This window comes from Quercus suber, unplaced genomic scaffold (assembly GCF_002906115.3).
Source record: "Quercus suber isolate HL8 unplaced genomic scaffold, Cork oak 2.0 scaffold_403, whole genome shotgun sequence".
In the NCBI taxonomy this organism is placed as follows: domain Eukaryota; kingdom Viridiplantae; phylum Streptophyta; class Magnoliopsida; order Fagales; family Fagaceae; genus Quercus; species Quercus suber.
The window spans coordinates 386,135-412,980 of record NW_027069854.1 but is presented as its reverse complement, the minus strand read 5'-3'; the positions used below and the strand labels follow the sequence as shown (position 1 = coordinate 412,980).

Sequence of the window (26,846 nt, the reverse complement as noted above, 5' to 3'; positions counted from 1 at the left end):
AGTGCATTAGTTGTCTAGTAAACTGATTTGGTTAGTGCACTAGTTGTCTGGCAACCTTATAATTAATGAAGGGTTTAATTCATTTTTTGACGTGCATTTGCACGCTTTGCTTTAATTAAGGTAGTAGAAGTAATGTTGGTTCCAATTAGCTCAACTGGTAAAACCTCTGAAGGTTGTATAAGAGATCTGGTAAAGCGTAACATACTGAAATGGGTGGTCTAAAGCGTAACATACCGAAATGGAATTGCATTAGTGCATTAGTTGTCTGGCAAACTGATTTGGTTAGTGCATTAGTTGTCCGGCAACCTCATAATTAATGAAGGAGTTAATTCATTTTTTGATGTGCATTTGCACCCTTTGCTTTAATTAAGGTAGTAGAAGTAATGTTGGTTTCAGTTAACTTAACTGGTAAAGTCTCTAAAGGTTATATAAGAGATCTACGATTTAATCCTTGCCGATACTAAAAATTAATTGGTGTCTTGGTTTGATGACAAAGAGATATCATCAGGAGTGGATACCATAGATTGAAACTCTCTCTAAAAAAAAAAGAGTAGTAGAAGTAGATGGATCACAGACAACTATTCAAATCTATGCTACATTATTACCGAGCCCCAACCACAAACTCAAAAATTACCAACTAAAACAATAAATAGAGAGCATCACTATTAGTCATCACTCACAATTGTATTATAATTTTATAATTTTTTTTTTATGGATATAATTCTATAACTTGATTAGTTCAATTAAACTGTGAAAAAATGGCCAAAGGCCTTGTAGCTGAATTGGCACCTCCCTATACACAAAGTGCTTAAGAGTCTTGGAGGGAGGGAAAGGGTTTGAGTCGTGGGGTTAGTAGCATATTGTAATTTTTTTTAAAAAAAAAAAAAAGAGAAAAAGTGGTAGACACTTTCATAATTAAGAGGAATTATAACATAAGTGGGTACTTCAAGCTGCTATATGCATGTCCATGCTACATGGGAGCTAGGCATAAATGTGCTAGGCTTTCCAAATTGGCTCATCTTAAAATTTTCTCCTTCATTGTTCTAAATTCTCCGCTGTTCATGTCAATTCCTCCATTCTGTTCTGCTGACTATCATAGCAACAGAGATTGAGCTCCACCGCAACCTCCAAATGCTAAGTTGTCTTTAAGCAAAACTCCAAAGCTCAACCTGACTTTGTACTATGATTCACTGTGTCCATCTAGCAGGGATTTCATCATAAAGGACCTAGTGAAAGTATTTATGATTACCTAGTGAAAGTATTTATGGAGGACCTAATCAACATTGTCAACCTCCGGCTTGTCCTATGGGAAAATGCTCTTATTGTAGAACCCAACAAGAACATAATTTGCCAGGTCACATTTTGATCTTCATTTTTTTTTTCCTCATGCATTTAATAATGTACTTAAGATTTATGATTAGGACACTTTCTCAAGCATTTAAGCCTATGTGTTTTTGGTATTAATGTTTTGCAGCATGGCCCAGATGAATACAACCTGAATGCTATAGAGGCCTGTGCCATTAACATCTGGCCAGATGTGGTAAAACCTGCTCTCTTCCAGTCTTCCTCAATTCTCTTAAAAATACATCATACAATCTATAGTTGCACTGTTATCAAGTTTTAGTTAATAAATTGCTAGCATAACATGTATAACTAGCCTAAACTGTTGCAAATAATATGAACTACTAAGATACAATGAATTGTAACTCTAATGCAGAAGCAACATTTCAAGTTCATCAAGTGTGTTGAGAATCAAGACTCTGAAGGAAGGCAAATAGGGGAAAACACATGGAAATCTTGTTGTCAACAACTGAGTTTGAGTCCAAGACCTGTTTCAGATTGCTACAATAGTGGCCTTGGGAGAGAGGTAAAGTATCATCAGGTTATCAGATCATGTTATGCTTTATTGAATTAGATTCATTAGTGAGAAACCTCTAATATATCGATATGCAGCTTTTACTACATCATGCTGATGAAACAAATCATCTTAATCCGCCTCATACATTTGTACCATGGTTGATCTTGGATAACCAACCATTGTACAAGGTTAGCTTTTAATCTCTCTGTCACACATGCGCACACATTCATGCTAATTCTTTACTTCTGGATGCAGGACTTTCAAAAACCTTGTCACCTATGTTTGCAAGGCTTACAAAGGCCACCTTCAAATAAAGGCTTGCAAATCACTTCCAGAAGAGATCAACTTAGATGAGAATGCCAATTCAATCCAACCACTGTCTAATGCTAGTGAAGCAAAGAAAATGCATGGGTCACAAATAGCTTCATAAATGCAACATATGAAGATGGAACCTCCGGCCTAATTCAGATATGGTTCTACATCACCTTCTGCTCTGTCAATCATGGCTGGTCTGCTACTATTATAACAATACCTTGCCAGCTTGTTTATGGTGTTTAGATGGATATATAGCAAGCTTGTGAGAAGAGGGAACTACTGTTTTTATGTCATAGTGGACGTACTTATGGCTCTACTAGAAATGGGTTATATGTAACTTTGGTAAGCCCTAAGAATCTCCCTGTACTAATTGATAGTTATAATATAATCTTCAGTTACAGAACTCATTAAATTGAAACTATAAATCTAGGGACAATTTTTCACATGACCTATTATAATTGACGCATAATAAATTGATATCAAAGATACATCCATGTGAAAATGATGTTGCTCTAGTCACAACTTACTACCTTAACAATTGTGAAGAAAGTTGTCACCCTAACATTACTCAAATTTAAATTACATGCCTGACTCCAAATGAGAAGAAAACTAATTAATCAATTGAATGACATACCCTACAAACCAAAGACATCAAACAACAAAAAAATTTTTACAAACATGTCGTCAACAAACATGCCATTTATATCTTTGCTAGCTTGGTATGTCATGTGAACACCTTGCTTGGAGAATTCTAGCAAGTTTGCAACAAATCTTGTCAGTCACAGCATAATGAAATTGTCATAATAAGATCCTTTAAATTTCTTAGGATGACTCCACCATAAAGTTCTTAATATCCTATCCATTAGTTTGGAAATAATTATATTAGATGTTATCATGTCTTCAACATTTTAGAAAACATCAACCATCACCATTTTAGTTTCTATTTAAATTATTGATGATGTGACAAAATCCAATCCTATATTTTCAAGATAAATGGATAAAATTTTAAGATTCCATAGTAGAGTTGCCCTAATAACTCTAGAGAATACTAATTCATTCCCATCCAATCACAATACAATAGAGATGCAAGCAATGGTTATGGTGGGATTGTAATGATGGTAACTAGACAATGCTTGTTGTGGAAATTAGAAGTGACAACCTTAACACCAAAAAATAGTGTATCATAAGTATGGCTAATCTCACTTTATTTTATTCTTAATCAAAATTGTCTGTAGCACTTAAAACTAGAATAATACATTTCCACAAAACATGACTACGTTTCTTCAACAAAATACAAGTGGAAACTGAAACTAAAATTCCTCCTGCAGGCACCAGAACCATTCTAGAATAAACACTGGAAAATATGGCTCTACAATAACTTATTACAAACACAAACCTAACTAAAGATTACAAATGCAGTCCCTAAAAATATCAGACAAAAAGTTCTGAAAGGAGTTAGCACACTATATTACACATACTGTCTGAAAGGAAGAATGTCCAATATCTATCACGAACTTATCATTTTCCAAATGCCATTACATGCATCAACAGGATCTATCTTTGTCAGGTCAAATTCAAACCTCTCAACCACCTTTTTCTCCCTATCCACAATATCTGCAATTGATAAGGTTTAAGGAGAACATAGTTGTTACAATATTAGGCAGCCTTGAATCTGAAAATAGCCCATGCAAAAGAAAGTCTATCAAATGAAAAAAATAATGGCAAACCACGATAAAAGGATACGGCCTGAAATTTTGGACTGATCATCTAAGTTTGGAATAATATTTGTGACAGAAGCATACAATGAAAGCATCCTCCTGCAAGACAACACAAAAATGTTTCATTTTTGGATTTCTGGAACTCAACTGTTAGTCTCTTATTCACAGAGAGAGAGAGAGAGAGAGAGATCATAAAAAAATACAACAAAAGATTCAGAACAGATTTTCATGGGCAATATGATACAACCCTCAATTTCATTTTATAAGAATAATAAATTGTTGAGTGCTGCAAAAGATCCCAATATTCCTCAACCAGAAAACTTCTAAGGGCACGCCAGTGGTACTAAGTAACACTAGGCCAGCTGTCTTCTAGCTTTGTCAAAAACTAGAGAACATCTAAGCTGTGTTTCATCTTTCATATGAGTTAATTTGAGCAATATTTTGTGAATCTGAAACATCCCCTAGTGGGATAAACTAAGTCTGTCAAGAATCACACAAGAAAAAGTTCCTAAAAAGGTATCTAAATGAAAAGTCTGCCTTGGAAATTTTTTTTTTAAAGACAATTGGGCTTTGAAAAAGCCTTTTCTATTCCATCACAATTGCTCTTTTGCTTGCATTGATCATTCAAGCACCAAAATGTTTTGTAAAATATGAACAGATGTCATATCTAAAAATGAACATAAAAAGACAGAACAAAACCATTGACTTAAACATGAAGATTCATGAAACAAACAACATAACTAGTATAGGCTTATAATTATGACTAGAAGTTATCACTGTCTCTCTAAAAGACAAGAAGATCCAACCACACAAAGACCCAATTGCCAACTCCTGTGTGGTCTTGTTGTAAGAGCATGGACTGCTTGAACCAAATCTCTAAAATGTTGGACAAAACTATTATAACATATTCAAAAAGTAAAGTTCATGAACCTAAATTAGGGTGTAAAATCAAAAATTCATAAAGACAAGAATATCTCAAACTTAATTCACTTTATAAGATTCCAATATTTGCCAAGCTTAGTATCCGTTGGAACAGTTTATTTAGTTGAAACTGAAAACTTTTTGCTGAAAGTATAGAAAAAATGTCAAAAAATAAGTTGAATAATACAGTAGAACTCATAAATAGTATCAAAAAGTGCAGTAGGGCTCATAAATAGTAACATAATAAGCTGAAAGTGGAGATAAGCTGAAAAATTCAGCTCATCCCAAACGCACACTTACAATAGTTAAACCAACCTTGCTGACTTGTTATGTTAGTGTGTTTGGATGAGTTAATCTGTCTATTTTGTTCCATTTGCAAAAGCACAGTTGTGCATTGAAAAAGGTGATGCTTTAAAGACAGTACATTCTGTTTTAAGAGTGAAAATAAGCTCATCCAAGCAAATGCTTACACATAAAGATGTGACAGCAATTGTTAGAGATTTAGAAAGCCTTAGCAATGATGGCCTACAAAACTTGACACTGATAAACAAACACAATTGCTTTCTCAAGACATTAATGTTAGATACTTAAACAAATAAGCACTCAAGAATTAGTTAGTTTTATTTTTATTTTTGCTAGAATCTCACTGTTACTCTTACCATTCTGAGTAAGAATACATACATGTATGAAATTCTCATGATGCCATAAAACAAGAAACATATACTTACTCTGCCCTCATCTCATCCTGCTCAAGTTTCTTTAGAGCTTGCCTTCGTTCTTGAAGGGGAATACTTTGGAGTTCCAGATCATTAATCTCATTGTTTATCCTTGTGTTGTATGAAAAACAAAGACTTGATAATCAACACCATCAAAATAAAACCAATTATCTAAAAAAAACTCACAGTTAAAATTGACAATATACTTATCTAAGCTCATCCATAAGCAAATGTTCTTTCTCCATTTCCACTTCCAATTCTTTCTGAAGGAGGTCAATTTCTGCATCTGCAGCAACCTCAGATTTGGCCTCCTCTGTCTTCTTCTTGCATACATCTATTTTTTTCTGATAATCTGCTTCATACAAGAAAAGGTAAACTGTATGATATAGCAACAACGGGATCTAAATTCAAATGAACAGGACTTGTATACAAGCAATTGAGATCCATCCTGTTAGCTAAAGTGAAAACCTATACCTCAGCGCATGATGCTGACTAGCATGGAAACAAAACAATTGTCAAAATGCTTATTGCTTGAAAGCCCATCATATTTTCAACTTATTCATCTTAAATCATTTTTAAAGCAAACTAAACTACACACTAACATCTTATACTCAACTACATCTTTACAAAACCCCCAGATCAAACTTAAAATAATATAAGCCCAAGTTGAACCATTCATTACAATTTCCAATTCTGTCAAGTCAGAACAAAGGGTTTCTTTGTCTATATTCTCAAATCCCAACTAATATACTCAAAACAACACCCCCACTATTAACAATCAAAAATATTTACAAGCTTTAGAGGTTAGGATGAAAAATTTTAAGAGAAAAGATATAGAACATAGTGGAGGGTGTCCCAACAGGTGTGTGTGAGATTCACCGATCGAGAAAACATAATGAGAAACAGATATAATAGAAGATCTTCAATAAAATAAGAAAGAGTTTATCACGGCCCATGAGCTTCAAAGGATAAAGGAAACCAATTCAACTGCCTTGGAACAACAAAACAAAAAGCGTCAAACAAAACCCACCCCCACCCCCCGGGGAAAAAAATGGGGAACCTTCTGTCCTATATCTTACTATGGAGCAATCTGTTAATTCCTCTTTTGCTATGAATCATATCAAAGTGAGCTCCATATGCGCACACTATCACAAAAATCCATCTTTCTGAAATTTCTGTAAGTCCTCTACTGTCAGTACACACTATGATAGTGCATAGCAACTAGAATTGAACACAAAAAGAAGCCTCAATAATTCTTCTAACATTACAACTATTAAACTGCCCAATTCTCCCAAAAGCTTATATTGTTAGGAAATTGTGAATTTAATCATTTAACAATAACCATGTTAAGCTTAACTAGGAATTGTAGTGTACTAGGCAAGCCCAAATTCCTTCCATTTTTTTGGGTGACAATTCGATATTTACAATTTGTTTGGGGGTTATTGAACCATTGACGTCTCTATTGAAATCACTAAGAAGTGTCAATTAAGCTACAATGCTCTTGGGCCTTGGCAAACACATCTTCCTTTATCAACTCATATTTTACTTTCCATTGCTTAAATTATAAGTCGAAAACAGACTAACATTACTTTCACATAGACTCATTACTAACACTGCTTTCATTAGCACCAATCCCTTCATGACACCTCAGCATTTATGAAAATTATTGTTTCACCGTACTTATTATTGATTTATAAAATATAATCACAAAGGAAAAATAAAATGCAAAAAGATTATTTTTTATTAAAAAAATAATAAATAAAATAAAATGAAAATTGAAGAACTGGACCTTGGAGTGAACTCTGGAGCTGATTGAAATCAGAGTCACAAGAAGAGCGAAGTGACTTGGAATGTTCTAGACACTGCGTGAAGCTGTTGATGTCCCTCTTGTCCTTCAGAACTCGAACGAGGTCGTCACTGTACGCTATCAGCTGCTCCACGTCCACGTTTTTTGAAGAATCACCCATTTTTCCTAAGAATGTGATTGCCTAGGGTTTCAGATTTTTCCTTTCCGAGTTGAAATTGAATTTCAAAAAGAAAAGAGAGGTAAAGCTTATTGGGTTGTTGTTCGAGTAAAGTGAGAAAAAATGGGATTGCTTTTTTGGATTTGGATTTGGATTTTGGGGCGGAAATTGAAATCGTTTTTTTGCGGGAAAGCGAGGAAATGGGAGGGAAGGAATTTGTGGAAAATGATTTGAATAAATAAAAAAAATGGAATATTAATTGCGAACGAAAATCATAAGTAGGATCTAAAATGAAGCCGTTTTGGTTTAAGGTTAGATAATATAAGTTGTTTACTTTCTTTCCGAGGTCGATATGTCCGAGTGGTTAAGGAGACAGACTCGAAATCTGTTGGGTTATGCCTGCGCAGGTTCGAATCCTGCTGTCGACGCTTCTGCTATTTTTTGCTTTGCTTTCTCTATCTGCAAATTTAGTGCAACATTGGCATTAATGCTTTTCCTTTCTTTCTTTTTTTGGTAATTTGTAAAAATAAATAAACTGTAACCGTCATCTGATGTCTAATTGTTCATCCTTCAAGTGTATTTCTCATCTTTCTCATATTTGCATTACATTTTATTCAAATTTATCTCTATGATATATTTGTTGATGGATTGATTTTATCTCTCTTGTTTTACCAATTGGATGAAGGAAACTATCATCTGATGTCTAATTGTCTATCCTTCAAGTGTATTTCTCATATTTGCATTAGATTTTATTCAAATTTATCTCTATGATATATTTGTTGATTGATTGATTTATCCTTTTTGTTTTACTAATTGGACGGAGGAAACCATCAGGCATCATTTGATGTCTAATTGTCTATCCTTAAAGTGTATTTCTCATATTTGCATTATATTTTATTCAAATTTATCTCTATAATATATTTGTTGATTGACTGATTTTATCTCTCTTGTTTTACTAATTGGATGAAGGAAACCATCAAGCATCATCTGATGTTTAATTGTCTATCCTTCAAGTGTATTTCTCATATTTGCATTATATTTTATTCAAATTTATATCTATGATATATTTGTTGATTGATTGATTTTATCTCTCTTGTTTTGCTAATTGGATGAAGGAAACTGTACAGGCTAAAGATCCGAGGCTCAAAAGATAGTTGAGCTTAGGTCAAGGCCCGTCACAACTAATTTATAAAGATGGGTGTTCAGACCAATAGTTTGATTGCTCTACAATAATCCTAGCTCAAATAAGAAAATATGGCAAGAGATTAACACACAAATTGTTAATTAAGGATAAAAATATCCAACTTATAGTCCTAAGAATGGCCGAGGAAACCTTTTACACTCAAGAATATACAAATGTGAGTATTATGTTTTCTTATATCTGAGATCTGATCCTTATTCACTGGGGATCTCTTCCCTTTTATAGTGCTCTTACTTCAATCTCGACCCTCCACATATAAGGTTGTTGATTCTCCATCAATATACATGTATCACCCCTCTTTTTAAGGCCATGCTGAGTAAGTTATAAGATGTGCTAGCACTATTCATGTGTCATTTAGCCATAAATGTGGTTGGCATGGTTGGTGTAGTGTATTCAATACGGAGGTGATGATTGCTTTTTTGAGATTCCTCTTCTTCTTATCCACACTGGCTAACACCACCTTCCTCGAATCATAACCTTTGCCCTTGTGCCAGTTCTCTCTAACTTTCATATGGCTACTCTCGTCCGAGCACCTTCCTCAGGCAAATTGCTTCCTTGGCCACATATCTCTTTTTGGTTTTTCTTAGGCTTACTTGGAATCGAGGGGTTTATGGTTGGGCCTTCAGACTCCTCGGATCAAGCCCAATAGGGCTAATCTTTCTAGCCTCCCATAGAAATAATAAGAGATTAAATTTAATAAGAATGTAGTGTAAAATACCCACTTACACTCTTTAATAAAATATTGATATGTTATATTTTTTCAAATGATGACAGCCTAGTGACCAAGACACATGATAACAACCCATTAAAAACTAATAGTCTAAAGCATGGTTTTAAAAAACTAGACCAGTCAAAGAACCAAAAAAGAGGCTGGTTCCCAATTTAACCCAATTCTTGACCAGTTTTTTTTTTTTTACTAGTTTTCACAATTTAGACAAGACCGTTTCTCGATCTAGTTCCCAATCAATCTGGTTCAATTTTAAAACAATGATCTAAAGTATAAACAAATATTGTATTAATGTACTGTTTGTTTCGACATTAACATTTTATGAAAAATGATTTTTTTTTTATTTTATTTACATTTTCTAAAACTACTATTTTATTTTCTTATGTCTAGTAGCTCCCTTAAAATGAGTTAAAAAACTATTTATTGACTTTCCTTATTTAACTTCACATGAAATAGAATTGTTTTCTTATTTAGTTTAGCATGAGATATAATTGTTTTCAATAAAATTTTAGTTAAAAACAATTTTATCTCATATCAAGCTAAATAAGAGAGGTTAAGAGATAGATAAATAGTTTTTATTTGACTTTTTTTAATACTACCAAATATAGGAAAATACAAAAAATTAATTCACATAAGATTTTCTATTGAAACAAGAGTAGTATAAGAAAACAAACAAAACCAATAAAATAAAAATACTGCCGAACCCCTGCTCGGCTGCTCCAAACTCAACCACTGTAGACTCCACTTTTTCTCATCCACGAGAGCCTCATCAAAATTAGAATCACATTGTTCCTCTCGCTCTCAGTAGCATTCTTTAAGTTCAACACCCCCATATTCTTCCAAGTTCCCAAGGATCACCCTATTCATAATCACGTTTTTATTTATTTATTTATATTTTATTTTTTCTCTCATTTGCTGCGAATCCCCTTTCTCTCTACTTAACCTCAACCTCTCATGTCATGTCCCAAGCGAGAGTTGTGGGGGGTTTTAGCGTGGGCAAAAGTAATTCAACCAGCACGGCAGCATGCACAATGGTCGAGACTATTGGGTTTGTTTTATGGTAGGGTATGGTGGACGGTGGTCAGTGATAGTTGTTGCCTTGTTGGAAACTGGTACAGATTGGGTGAGGTTTTATTTTATTTTGTCGAGATAATTAGTCCGAACTCTTTTCCCCTAACTCCCAAGCATTTGTGTATAAAAAAGTGCTAATTTAGTTGCAATGTATTTGGCGATTGGGTGAGGTTGATAATAGTATTGTGACTGTTCCAATCAAAAAAAAAAAAAAATAGTATTGTGACTGTTACGACGTGGTATGTGACTAATTAAAATTTGATTCGAGGGTTTTAATGAGGTTTGAATTGTTTGTAATGAGGCTTATGCTTGTTACTACACAAAAATGGATGTGGTATTGCTTGATTAGATGGTGTATGCTATGAATTTTACACTATATTCTTATTAAATTCATACTCAAATAATAAATAGGGTTTACAAGTATTACTCCAAATTTATCTCAAATTAAATACACTTGTTCATTCCTTTTTTTGACATAGACATTTAAGTGTTTATAATTGTGAATGTATAAATTCATGTTAGATAATCATTTATCATTTATATATATATATATATATATATATATATAATACAAGCAATTGAGATCCATCCTGTTAGCTAAAGTGAAAACCTATACCTCAGCGCATGATGCTGACTAGCATGGAAACAAAACAATTGTCAAAATGCTTATTGCTTGAAAGCCCATCATATTTTCAACTTATTCATCTTAAATCATTTTTAAAGCAAACTAAACTACACACTAACATCTTATACTCAACTACATCTTTACAAAACCCCCAGATCAAACTTAAAATAATATAAGCCCAAGTTGAACCATTCATTACAATTTCCAATTCTGTCAAGTCAGAACAAAGGGTTTCTTTGTCTATATTCTCAAAGCCCAACTAATATGCTCAAAACAACACCCCCACTCCTAACAATCAAAAATATTTACAAGCTTTAGAGGTTAGGATGAAAAATTTTAAGAGAAAAGATATAGAACATAGTGGAGGGTGTCCCAACAGGTGTGTGTGTGATTCACCGATCAAGAAAACATAATGAGAAACAGACGTCTCTATTGAAATCGCTAAGAAGTGTCAATTAAGCTACAATGCTCTTGGGCCTTGGCAAACACATCTTCCTTTATCAACTCATATTTTACTTTCCATTGCTTAAATTATAAGTCGAAAACAGACTAACATTACTTTCACGTGGACTCATTACTAACACTGCTTTCATTAGCACCAATCCCTTCATGACACCTCAGCATTTATGAAAATTATTGTTTCACCGTACTTATTATTGATTTCTAAAATATAATCACAAAGGAAAAATAGAATACAAAAAGATATTTTTTATTAAAAAAATAATAAATAAAATAAAATGAAAATTGAAGAACTGGACCTTGGAGTGAGCTCTGGAGCTGATTGAAATCAGAGTCACAAGAAGAGCGAAGTGACTTGGAATGTTCTAGACACTGCGTGAAGCTGTTGATGTCCCTCTTGTCCTTCAGAACTCGAACGAGGTCGTCACTGTACGCTATCAGCTGCTCCACGTCCACGTTTTTTGAAGAATCACCCATTTTTCCTAAGAATGTGATTGCCTAGGGTTTCAGATTTTTCCTTTCCGAGTTGAAATTGAATTTCAAAAAGAAAAGAGAGGTAAAGCTTATTGGGTTTTTGTTCGAGTAAAGTGAGAAAAAATGGGTTTGCTTTTTTGGATTTGGATTTGGATTTTGGGGCGGAAATTGAAATCGTTTTTTTGCGGGAAAGCGAGGAAATGGGAGGGAAGGAATTTGTGGAAAATGATTTGAATAAATAAAAAAAATGGAATATTAATTGCGAACGAAAATCATAAGTAGGATCTAAAATGAAGCCGTTTTGGTTTAAGGTTAGATAATATAAGTTGTTTACTTTCTTTGCGACGGTCGATATGTCCGAGTGGTTAAGGAGACAGACTCGAAATCTGTTGGGCTATGCCTGCGCAGGTTCGAATCCTGCTGTCGACGCTTCTGCTATTTTTTGCTTTGCTTTCTCTATCTGCAAATTTAGTGCAACGTTTGCATTAATGCTTTTCCTTTCTTTCTTTTTTTGGTAATTTGTAAAAATAAATAAACTGTAACCATCATTTGATGTCTAATTGTTCATCCTTCAAGTGTATTTCTCATCTTTCTCATATTTGCATTACAGTTTATTCAATTTATCTCTACGATATATTTGTTGATTGATTGATTTTATCTCTCTTGTTTTACTAATTGGATGAAGGAAACCATCATCTGATGTCTAATTGTCTATCCTTCAAGTGTATTTCTCATATTTGCATTATATTTTATTCAAATTTATCTCTATGATATATTTGTTGATTGATTGATTTTATCTCTCTTGTTTTACTAATTGGATGAAGGAAACCATCAGGCATCATCTGATGTTTAATTGTCTATCCTTCAACTGTATTTCTCATATTTCTCATATTGCATTATATTTTATTCAAATTTATCTCTATGATATATTTGTTGATTGATTGATTTTATCTCTCTTGTTTTGCTAATTGGATGAAGGAAATTGTACGGGCTAAAGATCCGAGGCTCAAAAGATAGTTGAGCTTGGGTCAAGGCCCATCACAACTAATTTATAAAGATGGGTGTTCAGACCAATAGTTGGATTGCTCTACGATAATCCTAGCTCAAATAAGAAAATATGGCAAGAGATTAACATACAAATTGTTTATTAAGGATAAAAATATCCAACTTATAGTCCTAAGAATGGCCGAGGAAACCTTTTACACTCAAGAATATACAAATGTGAGTATTATGTTTTATTATATCTGAGATCTGATCCTTATTCACTGGGGATCTCTTCCCTTTTATAGTGCTCTTACTTCAATCTCGACCCTCCACATATAAGGTTGTTGATTCTCCATCAATATACATGTATCACCCCTCCTTTTAAGGCCATGCTGAGTAAGTTATAGGATGTGCTAGCACTATTCAGGTGTCATTTAGCCATAAATGTGGTTGGCATGGTTGGTGTAATGTATTCAATGCGGAGGTGATGATTGCTTTTTGAGAAATTTCCTTTTCTTCTTATCCACACTGGCTAACACCACCTTCCTCGGATCATAACCTTTGCCCTCGTGCCAGTTCTCTCTAACTTTCATGTGGCTACTCTCGTCCGAGTACCTTCCTCAGGCAAATTGCTTCCTTGGCCACATATCTCTTTTTGGTTTTTCTTAGGCTTACTTGGAATCAAGGGGTTTATGGTTGGGCCTTTGAACTCCTCGGATCAAGCCCAATAGGGTTAATCTTTCTAGCCTCCCATAGAAATAATAAGAGATTAAATTTAATAAGAATGTGGTGTAAAATACCCTACTTACACTCTTTAATAAAATATTGATATGTTATATTTTTTCAAATGATGACAGCCTAGTGACCAAGACACATGATAACAACCCATTAAAACTAATAGTCTAAAGCATGGTTTTAAAAAACTAGACCAGTCAAAGAACCAAAAAAGAGGCTAGTTCCCAATTTAACCCAATTCTTGACCAATTTTTCTTGGTTTTTTTTTTTTAACTAGTTTTCACGATTTAGACAAGACCGTTTCTCGATCTAGTTCCCAATCAATCTGGTTCGATTTTAAAACAACGATCTAAAGTATAAACAAATATTGTATTAATGTACTGTTTGTTTTGACATTAACATTTTATGGAAAATTATTTTTTTTATTTTATTTACATTTTCTAAAAAACTATTTTATTTTCTTATGTCTAGTAGCTACCTTAAAATGAGTTGAAAAACTATTTATTGACTTTCCTTATTTAACTTCATATGAGATAGAATTGTTTTTCTTATTTAGTTTAGCATGAGATATAATTGTTTCCCATAAAATTTTAGTTAAAAACAATTTTATCTCATATCAAGCTAAATAAAAGAAGTTAAGAGATAGATAAATAGTTTTTATTTGACTTTTTTTAATGCTACCAAATATAAGAAATTACAAAAAATTAATTCACATAAGATTTTCTATTGAAACAAGAGTAGTATAAGAAAACAAACAAAACCAATAAAATAAAAAGACTGCCGAACCCCTGATCGGCTGCTCCAAACTCAACCACTGTAGACTCCACTTTTTCTCATCCACGAGAGCCTCATCAAAATTAGAATCACATTATTGTTCCTCTCGCTCTCAGTAGCATTCTTCAAGTTCAACACCCCATATTCTTCCAAGTTCCCAAGGATCACCCTATTCATAATCACGTTTTTATTTATTTATTTATATTTTATTTTTTCTCTCATTTGCTGCGAATCCCCTTTCTCTCTAGTTAACCTCAACCTCTCATGTCATGTCCCAAGCGACAGTTGTGGGGGGTTTTAGCGTGAGCAAAAGTAATTCAACCAGCACGGCAGCATGCACAATGGTCGCGACTATTGGGTTTGTTTTATGGTAGGGTATGGTGGACGGTGGTCAGTGATAGTTGTTGCCTTGTTGGAAACTGGTACAGATTGGGTGAGGTTTTATTTTATTTTGTCGAGATAATTAGTCCGAACTCTTTTCCCCTAACTCCCAAGCATTTGTGTATAAAAAGGTGCTAATTTAGTTGCAATGTATTTGGCGATTGGGTGAGGTTGATAATAGTATTGTGACTGTTACGATGTGGTATGTGACTAATTAAAATTTGATTCGAGGGTTTTAATGAGGTTTGAATTGTTTGTAATGAGGCTTATGCTTGTTACTACACAAAAATGGATGTGGTATTGCTTGATTAGATGGTGTATGCTATGAATTTTACACTATATTCTTATTAAATTCATACTCAAATAATAAATAGGGTTTACAAGTATTACTCCAAATTTATCTCAAATTAAATACTCTTGTTCATTCCTATTTTTGACATAGACATTTAAGTGTTTATAATTGTGAATGTATAAATTCATGTTAGATAATCATTTTTATATATATATATATGTATAAAATACAATTTAAGTGGTAAACAATCTTATTTAATTTATAATAAATATTAAGAGTTGTCAATTGACGTAAATGTCATTGGCACTAGCCAATTATGTTTAGCTGTTTACTTACTTATTTTATTGATTCAGTTCAACTCATTTGAAATATATGTCATTTTATAAGAGGAAGGTGAGGGATGAGGTATTTGGTTCAAAATCTACCTGATGCAAATATTATTTACAAATAACAAAAAAGCAAAATCTCAATATGTTATGAACATGTACATTACATCTTAATGCACATCAAAATGAGTATCCTTTTCTTTAGTACTCCATAGGTTCTAACTATGATTGATTTCACGAGGAAGAACGAAATAGAAAATGAAAGAGAAATAGGAAGAAAGAAACATTTTTTTCTTTTAAGATATTTAATTGTTTGGAGGAAATCATAGCAAAAAAGAAAAAGAAAAAGAAAAAAGTCTTCATGGTGGGCTTTACAGCATTTAAAAGTAAAAAACCTAAACACAATTATTACCTCTAATCATTGTTTAACTTGCTCTTAGCGGCCCTTTTTGTAAGAATGAAAAATTAAAATTATTTTATTATTCAGCTTATTTTTGGTACTATTCATGGATCTCACTGCACTTTTTGACACTATTCATGAGCCTTGCCGTATTATTTTAACTAACTTTTATATTTATTTATAGTACTTTCAGTAATAATTTTTCAATTTCAATAAAATAAGTGGTATCCAAATACACCTTTAATCTAAGACAAAACAAAACAGCGAACCTAGAGGGAAAATGACTACCTCACTCTTCAATTTTTTATCCAACAAGTAAAAGGCATATGTCAATTGTCCCTCATCCTTTTCCTCAGACCCAAACACAATGTTAGGAAAATGTCCCCGTCGGATTAAGAAAAAGAGTAGGTTAATATTGAGCATTGACATCAATTTTTCAAGAAAAAGAAAGTTAAGGTAAATAGTAAGTAACTCAGTTTTTTTTTTTCTTTTTTTCTTTTAAAATAAAAGTAATTCACAAAAAGAAAATTAAATTAAATAGCAAGTAGCTTAGTTATCTAACTATACTTTTGTTCAATTGAATTATCTAGATTTCAAATTGATTCAATTTAGACATTTTTTTTCAATTCTATTAAGAAAAATTGTCGCTAAATATATAATTAACTAATAAAGAAAATTAGAAAAAAAAAGTTCTCACATAAAAAAACTATAAAATATTTATAGTAATTTTATAGAGTTTTTTTATGTGAAAAACTATTTTCTTAATAATAATGTTATAACAAAATTGATTTAAATTAAATAAATTTGAAACTTAAAAAAAAAAATTTTGAAAAGTAAAATATTCAATTGAATAAAAGTAAAATAAAAAGACTGAAATAAATTTTAATTAAATTTAAGACATGTACCCTTAAAAAAATAAAAAAATAAAATAAATAACACACTAAACCCCATCCACAACTAGACTGAAATGCTCCAAACACCCAAACAAGGAATCTCATCACTTTTTTTCACGCCCCCACTCAACTCTCTCTCTCTCTCTTATATATATCTCTAACTCTCTTTCTCTCTCACACCAAAGAGAAATGAAAACGGAACTGAACAACACCATCGCCATCGCATCTTAGCTCAGAATCCAGAGCCGTGAAACCCTAACCAAAACCAAAATCCAACACTGCACGCAAAAGAATCCCTCAACGATCGCTTCCTCACAGTCCACTAGGTATCTTCTTTGCTTCCTTCTCTATCTTTTCTTCTTCTATTATTTATTATTTTTTTCAAAAAAAATGTTTATATAGTTTTTAACGTGTTTGGCTATTAGATCAAGGTTCTGTGTTTATTTTCCGAGAAAAATCGACGATTTTCCCGAGAAAATTTGATTTGTTTTTGTTATAATGAATATGAAATTGTCTGCGGGCAGTTCAAACTATATGCTTCCTAGAAAGAGAGGTGTGGGAGGAGAGGTCGAAACGAAGCAAGAAGGAGAAGGAGTTGAAACGACGACGTCGCATCAGATCATTTCCATCGAGACGACCTTGACGAAGAAGCATTGCGCTGTTGCGGCGACCACCACCACCACCACCACCACCACCACAGAGAGGAACAACACTAAGGGAAACGACAACGACAACAACAACAACAACAACAACAACAAAGCGATCAGCGAAAGCGGCGACACATCGGCATCGGCTGCAGACGAACCTTCCATCATGGCTTTAGGCAATGGAGCTTCGACTGATATCGATGAGGATCTCCACAGTCGGCAGCTCGCGGTTTATGGACGCGAGACGATGCGGCGGCTATTTGCATCTAATGTTCTTGTTTCCGGGATGCAGGGCCTCGGCGCCGAGATTGGTATGTAAAAGCTAACGGATTATAGTTTAATCTCAATGCTTGAATTCAATGGTTGCTAGTGCTTTGTAGTGTTAGTATTAGGCTATGTTACGACACACGAATTACAATAGTAGTTGTGGTGTTGCATAGTCTTCATAGAAACTGGTATGTACAAAATAACGGGTTTGAGACTTTGAGTTGAATCTCAATCTTTAAATTCATGGTTGCCAGTGCTTATTAGTTGTGTTAATATTAGGCTATGTTAGATTTACATAAACTATCATGAAAACTGAAGTTTATGAATGTTGCAGCAAAGAAACTTGTACTGGGATGCAGGGTCTCTGTGTCAAGATTGGTACGTAAAATTGACGGAGTTTAGTTTAATATCGATCTTTAAATTCATTGTCGCTGATGCTTTGTGTTTGTATTAGGCTATTTTACAGTGACATGAAGTATATTTGATTGGCATGCAACGACAGTGATGGTTGTGATATTATGTGATCATCATAAAAACGAAATTTGTTTTTGGGAGGGATGCAGGGTCTTTGTGCTGAGATTGGCATGAAAAATTAACAAATTTTAGTTTAAAATAGCTGATACTTTTAGTAGTGTTCTATATATTTCAATGACATACGATGATACTAATTCCAAGAGCCTTGTAGCTCAATTGATGGGCATCTCCTTATGTTTTCAATGGATACATTCAGGGTTCAAATCCCTCTCCCTGAACTATCAAATTATCAAAATGGCATGCAATGATAATAATGGTTGTGATATTTCACGTTTGTCATAAAAATGGGGTTTATGAATGTTGCAGCAAAGAACTTTGTTTTCCAGGATGCAGGGTCTCCGTGCTGAGATTGGTATGTAAAAGAACGGGGTCTAGTTTACTCTCAATCTTTGAGTTCACGGTTGAGGATGCTTATTAGTAGTGTTAGTTTTTGACTACGTTAAATGATGTAAAGTTGTAAACTATATATATTTAAATGAAAATAATAGTTATGATATTGCGTGGGCATTATAAAAATTGGGGTTTATGAATGTTGCAGCGAAGAACCTTGTTCTTGCTGGTGTGAAGTCTGTGACGTTGCACACGTTTGTCATAAAAATGGGGTTTATGAATGTTGCAGCAAAGAACTTTGTTTTCCAGGATGCAGGGTCTCCGTGCTGAGATTGGTATGTAAAAGAACGGGGTCTAGTTTACTCTCAATCTTTGAGTTCACGGTTGAGGATGCTTATTAGTAGTGTTAGTTTTTGACTACGTTAAATGATGTAAAGTTGTAAACTATATATATTTAAATGAAAATAATAGTTATGATATTGCGTGGGCATTATAAAAATTGGGGTTTATGAATGTTGCAGCGAAGAACCTTGTTCTTGCTGGTGTGAAGTCTGTGACGTTGCATGATGATGGCTTTGTGGAGTTGTGGGATTTGTCTGGAAATTTCATTTTTTCTGAGGATGACATGGGGAAGAATCGTGCCCTTGCTTCTGTCCAGAAATTGCAAGAGTTGAATAACGCAGTGGTCATTTCTACTTTGACAAGTGAATTGACTAAGGAACAACTTTCAGATTTTCAGGTAATGCATTTGAGTTATTTAAACACTTGTTGGTTAAGGAAATTGCGTATGAATGGGATGCTTAGCTTTCATTGCTATTACCTCATGTCTGGAACATTATAAAAAATGGTTTAGTGGTATGCCTTGATGCAGTAAAGAAAATTAAGTTAAAATGTTAAGAAACAAGAAAATTATTATTAAAATTGTAGCATTGATTAATAAAAAAATCATGCCAAGAGAATTCACACCACATAATATGCTAACATCGCAGAGTATGAAACTTGGTAAGACATTTGATAAATCAACATCTAGCGAGAATACAACGATTTGTCGAAGACATTGGGTTCGAATCAAGGGAATCAAGGAAAACAATTGTACCTGAGAAGAAAGAAATCGTCGAAAATTTTACTAACGACTAATATTGATGGAAGTATTTAAAATTTTCATTTTATCTGGTGTGAAGTTTCTTTACTTGTCATTTTATTGAGTTGTGAAAGTACAAAGTCCTCTAAATTAGGAAAATTCCAAACCCAATTAAATTAAGATTCATAAAATTTGGGAAACAATTGTAAAGATTTATTTGTTTTTAATTGAATAATCCATAAATAGAAAGAAAGATCATCTCTATGTTGTTTGTCTGGCAGTTCAAGCAAAAGCAAGATTGCAAATTTATATAGGTAATGCAAAACTCAGCAAAATCCTAATGCATGAAAGATGTCTTTGAATGGTCTTCATAAGTAACAAAACTATTGTCAGATGTGACTGAGTGTTTGAAATTGACATAGTAGTACAAATATAATAAATGAAATGAAAGCTGTATGGATATTAAAGAATAGTTAAAGGTCTTGGTCACCTTTTCTTGATTGGTAATATATATGCTTACATAACAATAATAAAGTTTCTTCGTCTGTAGAGAAATTCAAGGCACACACCAAGTTCACAGCACATACACAGTTATCAAATATCTGATCCATGTGATTTAAGACTAGAAACCAAGTTTTGTTATGGTCAAATCCCTATTTCTAGGAGTGTTCCCCTTGGCTTTAATACTCCAAAAGCAACCATCAAAATCATATTTTGTACAATATAGATAAATGGGTATTCATAGGAAGATTTTTTAGAATTTTCTAAATTGCACTATATGTATCTTTGAAAAACTGACATCTGAAAAGATTATAAGGGTGTCTTGTTAAACACAAATTTGCCCCAAATTTTCATGGAAAAAAAAAAAAATGCAATTATTCCTTTTTATTCCAAATGAATCCATGAATTTTCTATTAAATTATTCCAATATTTTATTCCTAGAACAATGGTTGGGCATCTATCAACTTCAATGTTGGAAGGAGATTTTTTTTTTTTGAACATATACCTGTATGGATTGGACCTATTGCACCAATATACCAACAAAGGTGGGATCCATGTCTATATTCTCATTTCTCATCATCTTTTTTTATTTTTGATAATCATATTTTGGGATTAAATTATTCTCACCCAATGATTCTATATATTTGGTGATGCCTTGACGGTGCAAAGTTGGCTTTTGATTGAGTCATAAAGCACAGACAAATTGGGGTCCCATATCTTATGCTAAGTTTTTTGTTTGTAGTGTTTAGACTGTTAGAGGGAACTTGGGTCCAAAGAGTCAAAAAGTTTGAGACCCCCCATTCTTTTCTATTATACTCTTTCATTTATTAAAAAGTTTTTAGTGTCCTGTTACCCCCAAAAAAAAGAAAAAAGAAAAAAAAGAAGTTTGTAGTGTCCTATAAAAAATGAAAAAGAAAAATTTATAGTGAAAGGTAGTGGTCCAATTTTAATTGCTTCATCTGCAGATATGATTTATGTGATTTGATGAATACAACACCTTTTCCTTTTCCTTTTTATTTTTAGAAAAGATGAATACAACATCTAAAGCTCAACTTAACAAAAGTATTGGTGGGTTGGTGAATTACCCTTTGTTTTATCCGTCAATTTCTATATCAGTCGTTTTCGACTTTTTGTTGTCCTAATAAATCCTAATTGTGGCTAAAAGAAATTGTAAAAAATTGGAGAAAAAGAGAGTATAGAAAGTGAAGCACTGCCTTTTGAAGAGAAGAGTTTCCAATTTCTGAGAAATTATTCAATATTCCAATTAGGCCATACACAAGATCTGTTTAATATAAGTAAATCAGTATGAGTTTTAATAACTTTAAAGACCCGTTGAAATTAGACATTCATATATCTAAATTTTCCTTAACTAGGTTCATAGCGTATTTCTCTTAATATTGTTCCATCCTCAGAGAGGTTGGACCTAAGTGATGGCAAGTGCCCTCTGTTCAATTGACTTATTGTGGGTACCTAAAAGCCACATTTCCTAGATCCTGCAGAAGCGAGAACATTGAGCGCTGGGTACAAATTCTTTTATTGTTCCATCCTCGGGTTGGTACCTCTAAAAAATTAAAGCCATTCCTTACAGAATTATATGTGCATGTAGATGGATGGATGGTAGAAAGAGAGTTCAGCCAACATTGATAGGAATTAACCATTTTTTGACATATCCATCTTTCAGTCTTTGTTGTTTCATTTTTCAATATGTATTATTTGTAACATAAGTCAACATACAGTGTCTTGAAAATAAGGTCAATGAATTCAAAGAGGATTATAAACAAATAGAGTCGGTGACTTAATAGGCACTACTAAACTTGACCCAGCCCTGGTGAGAAAAATAACTTCTCTTGAACATCTCTTTCTAGTTATGAGATGCAAACAGCAAGGGTGGGAGAGTTCAAACCAATTACACAGACATCATATATATGAAACTACTACCACTAAGCTGCAAGTGGTAATGGCTTCAACAACAACAACAACAACAACAAAGCTTTAGTCGCAAATTTTTAGGGTTGGTTATGGATCCTCAACAAATTAGTTAGGGTTGGGCACATGGATAAATAGATTTAAAATTCTCCAATAAATAACTTTCATTGAATAAATGTTTAGAATACATGAACCATAGGCCAAACAATTGACTAGAACTGGTCAGATATTTCCTTGGTCATTGTCCAAGGTGATGTCTAGTCTGGTTAAAACTATAAGTTCAATGATTCTTGGAGTCAGTTACGTTGGAAATGACAGACCACAGTCAAAGAGGGGTAAATGTGGACATGTCTAGTAGTGTTTCAGCTCTTTCTAGATATTTATATCAGCCAGATAAACGTTCTAGCTTGTAAAATTTGCTTGTTATCTGTAGCATCTGAGATTATTCTTTCATCAGGTTAGTGCTACTTGTAATAGTTGCGTTAGTGTGTTTGCTTATGAGTATGTGAAATGAATTTATGTTTGTTCTTTAACTCCTAGATGGACGTAGTAGCTGCATTTTTTTTTTCAACATGATTTCCACAAAAAGTAATTCGAATCTTAAGAGAGATGTATGTGCTTTGATTCTGACAAATACTATGCCTGTCTTTGGCATTTGAATTTCTACAGGTGGTAGTTTTTACAGATATTAGCTTGGAGAAAGCAATTGAGTTTGATGATTACTGCCGTAATCATCAACCTCCAATTTCCTTTATAAAATCTGAAGTACGAGGCCTTTTTGGTAGTGTGTTTTGTGACTTTGGCCCTGATTTTACGGTATTTGATGTGGATGGTGAGGATCCACATACAGGCATAATTGCGTGTATTAGCAATGACAACCCCGCTCTTGTATCCTGCGTTGATGATGAGAGGCTTGAGTTTCAGGATGGTGACCTGGTTGTGTTCTCTGAAGTCAATGGAATGACAGAACTAAACGATGGAAAGCCAAGGAAGGTTAAGAATGCAAGACCCTACTCATTTGCCATTGAGGAGGACACCACACAGTATGCTGCATATGTGAAAGGTGGCATTGTCACACAGGTGAAGCAACCTAAGATGTTAAACTTTAAGCCGTTGCAAGAAGCACTAAGGGATCCTGGTGATTTCCTTCTAAGTGACTTCTCCAAGTTTGATCGTCCACCCCTCCTACACCTGGCATTTCAAGCGCTTGATAAATTTATATTGGAGTTTGGACGCTTTCCTGTTGCTGGATCAGAGGATGATGCTCAGAAGTTCATTTCTCTGGTTATTGGCATCAATGATACCTTATCAGATGGGAGGCTTGAGGCAATTGACCAAAACCTTCTTCGTCATTTTGCATCTGGTGCTAGGGCTGTGCTGAATCCCATGGCTGCAATGTTTGGTGGTATTGTTGGACAGGAAGTTGTGAAGGCTTGCTCTGGGAAGTTTCATCCTCTTTTCCAGGTCAGTCACATTAGTTGGGGATTGGTTCTGAGTGGATCTAGAAACTTGATAGATTGATAATTTGGTCTAGTTGAAGCTTAGCTTTGTCTAGACTATGGATTGGGGTGCTCAACTGATTGAGTGAACTCCAGTGTTTTTTCTGCTGTCTTGAGTTTCCCATCAACTCAAATATTATGAAATTTTATCCAATGTTGTTGAAGTTCTGATATTTTATGTTTCTTTTTTGGCACAGTTTTTCTACTTCGACTCAGTTGAGTCCCTTCCCACGGAACCCTTGCATCCTAGTGATCTGAAACCCTTAAACAGTCGTTATGATGCACAAATTTCAGTGTTTGGATCCAAACTCCAGAAGAACCTTGAGGATGCAAAAGTATTTATTGTGGGATCTGGTGCACTGGGGTGTGAGTTCTTGAAGAATTTAGCGCTGATGGGGGTTTCTTGTAATAAACAAGGGAAATTAACAATTACAGATGATGATGTTATTGAGAAAAGTAACCTCAGCAGGCAGTTTCTCTTCCGGGACTGGAACATTGGGCAGGCTAAGTCAACAGTCGCTGCTTCAGCTGCTGGTTTGATAAACCCTCGCCTCAACATTGAAGCACTGCAGAACCGCGCAGCCCCTGAGACAGAGAATGTATTTGATGACACATTCTGGGAAAACCTGAATGTTGTAATCAATGCTCTGGACAATGTGAATGCTAGGCTTTACATTGATCAGAGATGCTTATATTTCCAGAAGCCATTATTGGAATCAGGGACCCTAGGTACCAAATGCAACACTCAGATGGTTATTCCTCACCTTACCGAAAATTATGGTGCCTCTCGAGATCCACCTGAAAAGCAAGCACCCATGTGCACAGTTCATTCATTCCCTCACAATATTGACCACTGCTTGACATGGGCTCGATCTGAGTTTGAGGGTTTGCTTGAGAAGACACCAGCTGAAGTGAATGCTTATCTAATCAACCCAAATGAGTACACATCTGCAATGAAGAATGCTGGCGATGCTCAGGCCAGGGACAACTTGGAACGTGTTCTTGAATGCCTTGACAAGGAGAAATGCGAAGCATTCCAAGATTGCATAGAATGGGCTCGTCTGAAGTACTTATTTTATTTAATAATTACATTTATTTAGTTTACAATATAGGATCACATCTTTAACTCAGTGTCTAATGGCTTGTATTAATGGAACCAGGTTCGAAGATTACTTTGCCAACCGTGTGAAGCAGTTAACATACACTTTTCCTGAGGATGCTACAACCAGTAATGGGACACCATTCTGGTCTGCTCCCAAGCGCTTCCCTCGCCCACTGCAGTTCTCAGTTGATGATCTCAGTCACCTCTATTTTATTATGGCAGCATCAGTACTACGTGCAGAGACATTTGGCATCCCAATTCCTGATTGGGTTAAGTCCCCTAGCAAGATGGCTGATGCTGTTAACAAAGTGATAGTCCCTGATTTCCAGCCCAGGAAAGGTGTTAAAATTGAGACTGATGAAAAAGCTAACACCCTTTCTGCTTCATCAATTGATGATGCTGCTGTTATTGATGAGTTGATCATGAAGTTAGAAGAATGCCAGAATCAGTTGCCCCAAGGTTTCAAGATGAATCCAATTCAGTTTGAGAAGGTTAGTCTCCTGTTTTCTCTTCTTATTCTCTCATCTGTATTCTTGCCCTTTTCCCTCCTGGAGGAGTTTAGAATGCTGATTTGTAGTAAATCGTTTTGGACTTTACTATCATGTGTTACAATTCTTATATATATATATATATATATAGAGTCATTTGTTACCGTTAGCTCTAAATAATTGACTTTTATATTGTGGCTTTTTCACCTTCTTCTGGAAGTTCATTTTTATGGTGGGTTGGGTCATTTGTTTGGTTATGGATGAAAAGAGGTAGCTTTTACCTTTCAAATCTTCACAAAGTTAGGTCAAGGTCTTTTGAGTGTTCTCTAAAATTGTATCCATGAGTGGCCTATGAGAAGATTGTGCACCAAGCAAGGTGCTAGTTCACATGATGATAGGGACCTTTTATCAAACCATTTCTAAAGATCTCCAAAATCAGGAAATGGACTTCTTTTACATTCTTCAACATTGTTCATAAATAGGTTGCTATGTTTAGACTTGCTCATCCCACACTAGTGTTGCTTCTGAAATCGTACGACATTGACACCATGGTTATTCTTATAGAATTCACTCCATACATGAGACAATCTCATTTCAGTTTGTGTTTCATTTGGAATTTCAAATACAGAATTCTGTTAATTGGTGTTAAGTTAGATTCTATGTTAGAATCATGCATGTACCATTTTTATTTTTATTTTTATAACTATTGGCCTGAAGGGGAGGGAGAAGTTTTTAGTGCACTTAACATATTTTCTAGATGGCCGACCTTGACTAGTCTGTTAAGGATCCATAGCCGATCCCAAATTTTTGGGACTAAGACTTTTTTCTAACATATTTTCTTTATGCCCAGGATGATGACACAAACTATCATATGGACCTAATAGCTGGACTTGCAAACATGAGGGCAAGGAATTATGGTATCCCTGAAGTTGATAAGCTTAAGGCCAAGTTCATTGCAGGGAGGATCATCCCGGCAATTGCAACCGCCACTGCCATGGCAACAGGTCTTGTCTGCTTGGAGCTGTACAAGGTTATAGATGGAGGGCATAAATTAGAGGATTACCGAAACACCTTTGCGAACCTAGCACTCCCTCTTTTCTCAATAGCTGAGCCAGTTCCTCCTAAATTGATTAAGCACAAAGACTTGAGCTGGACTGTGTGGGACAGATGGATTTTGAAGGACAATCCAACATTGAGGGAGCTTCTTCAATGGCTGAAAGACAAGGACTTGAATGCTTACAGCATCTCTTATGGGAGTTGCCTACTTTATAATAGCATCTTCCCAAAGCATCGAGAGCGCATGGATAAGAAGTTAGTGGATTTGGCTAGGGAAGTGGCCAAGGCAGATCTACCTCCATATCGACGTCACCTTGATGTGGTAGTGGCTTGTGAGGATGACGATGACAATGATATCGATATCCCTCAGGTTTCTGTTTACTTCAGGTAGGCATTTTTACAGTCAAAAAAAGAAAAGAAAAGAAAAGAGAATGCTGTCTTAGGATGGGACCCTATCTTAATTAGAACTCCAGTTTAACGCATGGAATGTATGTTATAGTAACTCCTTTTCTGCATATATACCAATGGTGTTAAGTATCGATTATTGTTCAATACCAATATTACCAATATTGGCGTTGCTT

The 26,846-nt window shown here is 34.4% G+C and overlaps 2 protein-coding genes, 1 long non-coding RNA gene and 2 other non-coding genes across 6 annotated transcripts; 4 read left to right on the top strand and 1 right to left on the bottom strand.

Moving 5' to 3' along the window:
- The first annotated feature begins 1,466 nt into the window (after positions 1 to 1,466).
- Positions 1,467 to 2,444, top strand: LOC111988225 (uncharacterized). The gene is made up of 3 exons (XR_010624106.1): positions 1,467 to 1,540; positions 1,718 to 1,867; positions 1,954 to 2,444. It is a non-coding gene; the product is annotated as an uncharacterized LOC111988225 (long non-coding RNA).
- A 903-nt stretch (positions 2,445 to 3,347) lies between these two features.
- Positions 3,348 to 12,311, bottom strand: LOC111988212 (kinetochore protein SPC24 homolog). 2 transcript variants are annotated; one of them, XM_065761258.1, is made up of 5 exons: positions 11,875 to 12,311; positions 5,739 to 5,880; positions 5,541 to 5,642; positions 3,917 to 3,990; positions 3,348 to 3,787 (listed from the first exon to the last, which is right to left on the bottom strand). In XM_065761258.1, exons 1-5 carry the CDS (start codon positions 12,050 to 12,052, stop codon positions 3,681 to 3,683), a joined length of 603 nt encoding a protein of 200 aa, XP_065617330.1. In that variant the 5' UTR covers positions 12,053 to 12,311; the 3' UTR covers positions 3,348 to 3,680. The 2 variants fall into 2 exon arrangements, with proteins under 2 accessions (XP_065617330.1, XP_023875772.1); XM_024020004.2 differs by lacking the exon at positions 11,875 to 12,311 and adding an exon at positions 7,318 to 7,752.
- TRNAS-CGA (transfer RNA serine (anticodon CGA)) lies at positions 7,839 to 7,920 on the top strand. The gene has a single exon. It is a non-coding gene; the product is annotated as a tRNA-Ser (tRNA).
- An 85-nt stretch (positions 12,312 to 12,396) lies between the features above and the next one.
- Positions 12,397 to 12,478, top strand: TRNAS-CGA (transfer RNA serine (anticodon CGA)). Its single transcript has one exon. It is a non-coding gene; the product is annotated as a tRNA-Ser (tRNA).
- A 4,451-nt stretch (positions 12,479 to 16,929) lies between these two features.
- LOC111993096 (ubiquitin-activating enzyme E1 1) lies at positions 16,930 to 26,804 on the top strand. Its single transcript, XM_024024958.2, has 7 exons — positions 16,930 to 17,160; positions 17,359 to 17,792; positions 19,134 to 19,351; positions 22,790 to 23,584; positions 23,817 to 24,685; positions 24,780 to 25,212; positions 26,060 to 26,804. The coding sequence occupies exons 2-7, from the start codon at positions 17,369 to 17,371 to the stop codon at positions 26,654 to 26,656; spliced, it is 3,336 nt and encodes a 1,111-aa protein (XP_023880726.2). The 5' UTR covers positions 16,930 to 17,160; positions 17,359 to 17,368; the 3' UTR covers positions 26,657 to 26,804.
- The last annotated feature ends 42 nt before the right edge of the window (positions 26,805 to 26,846 follow it).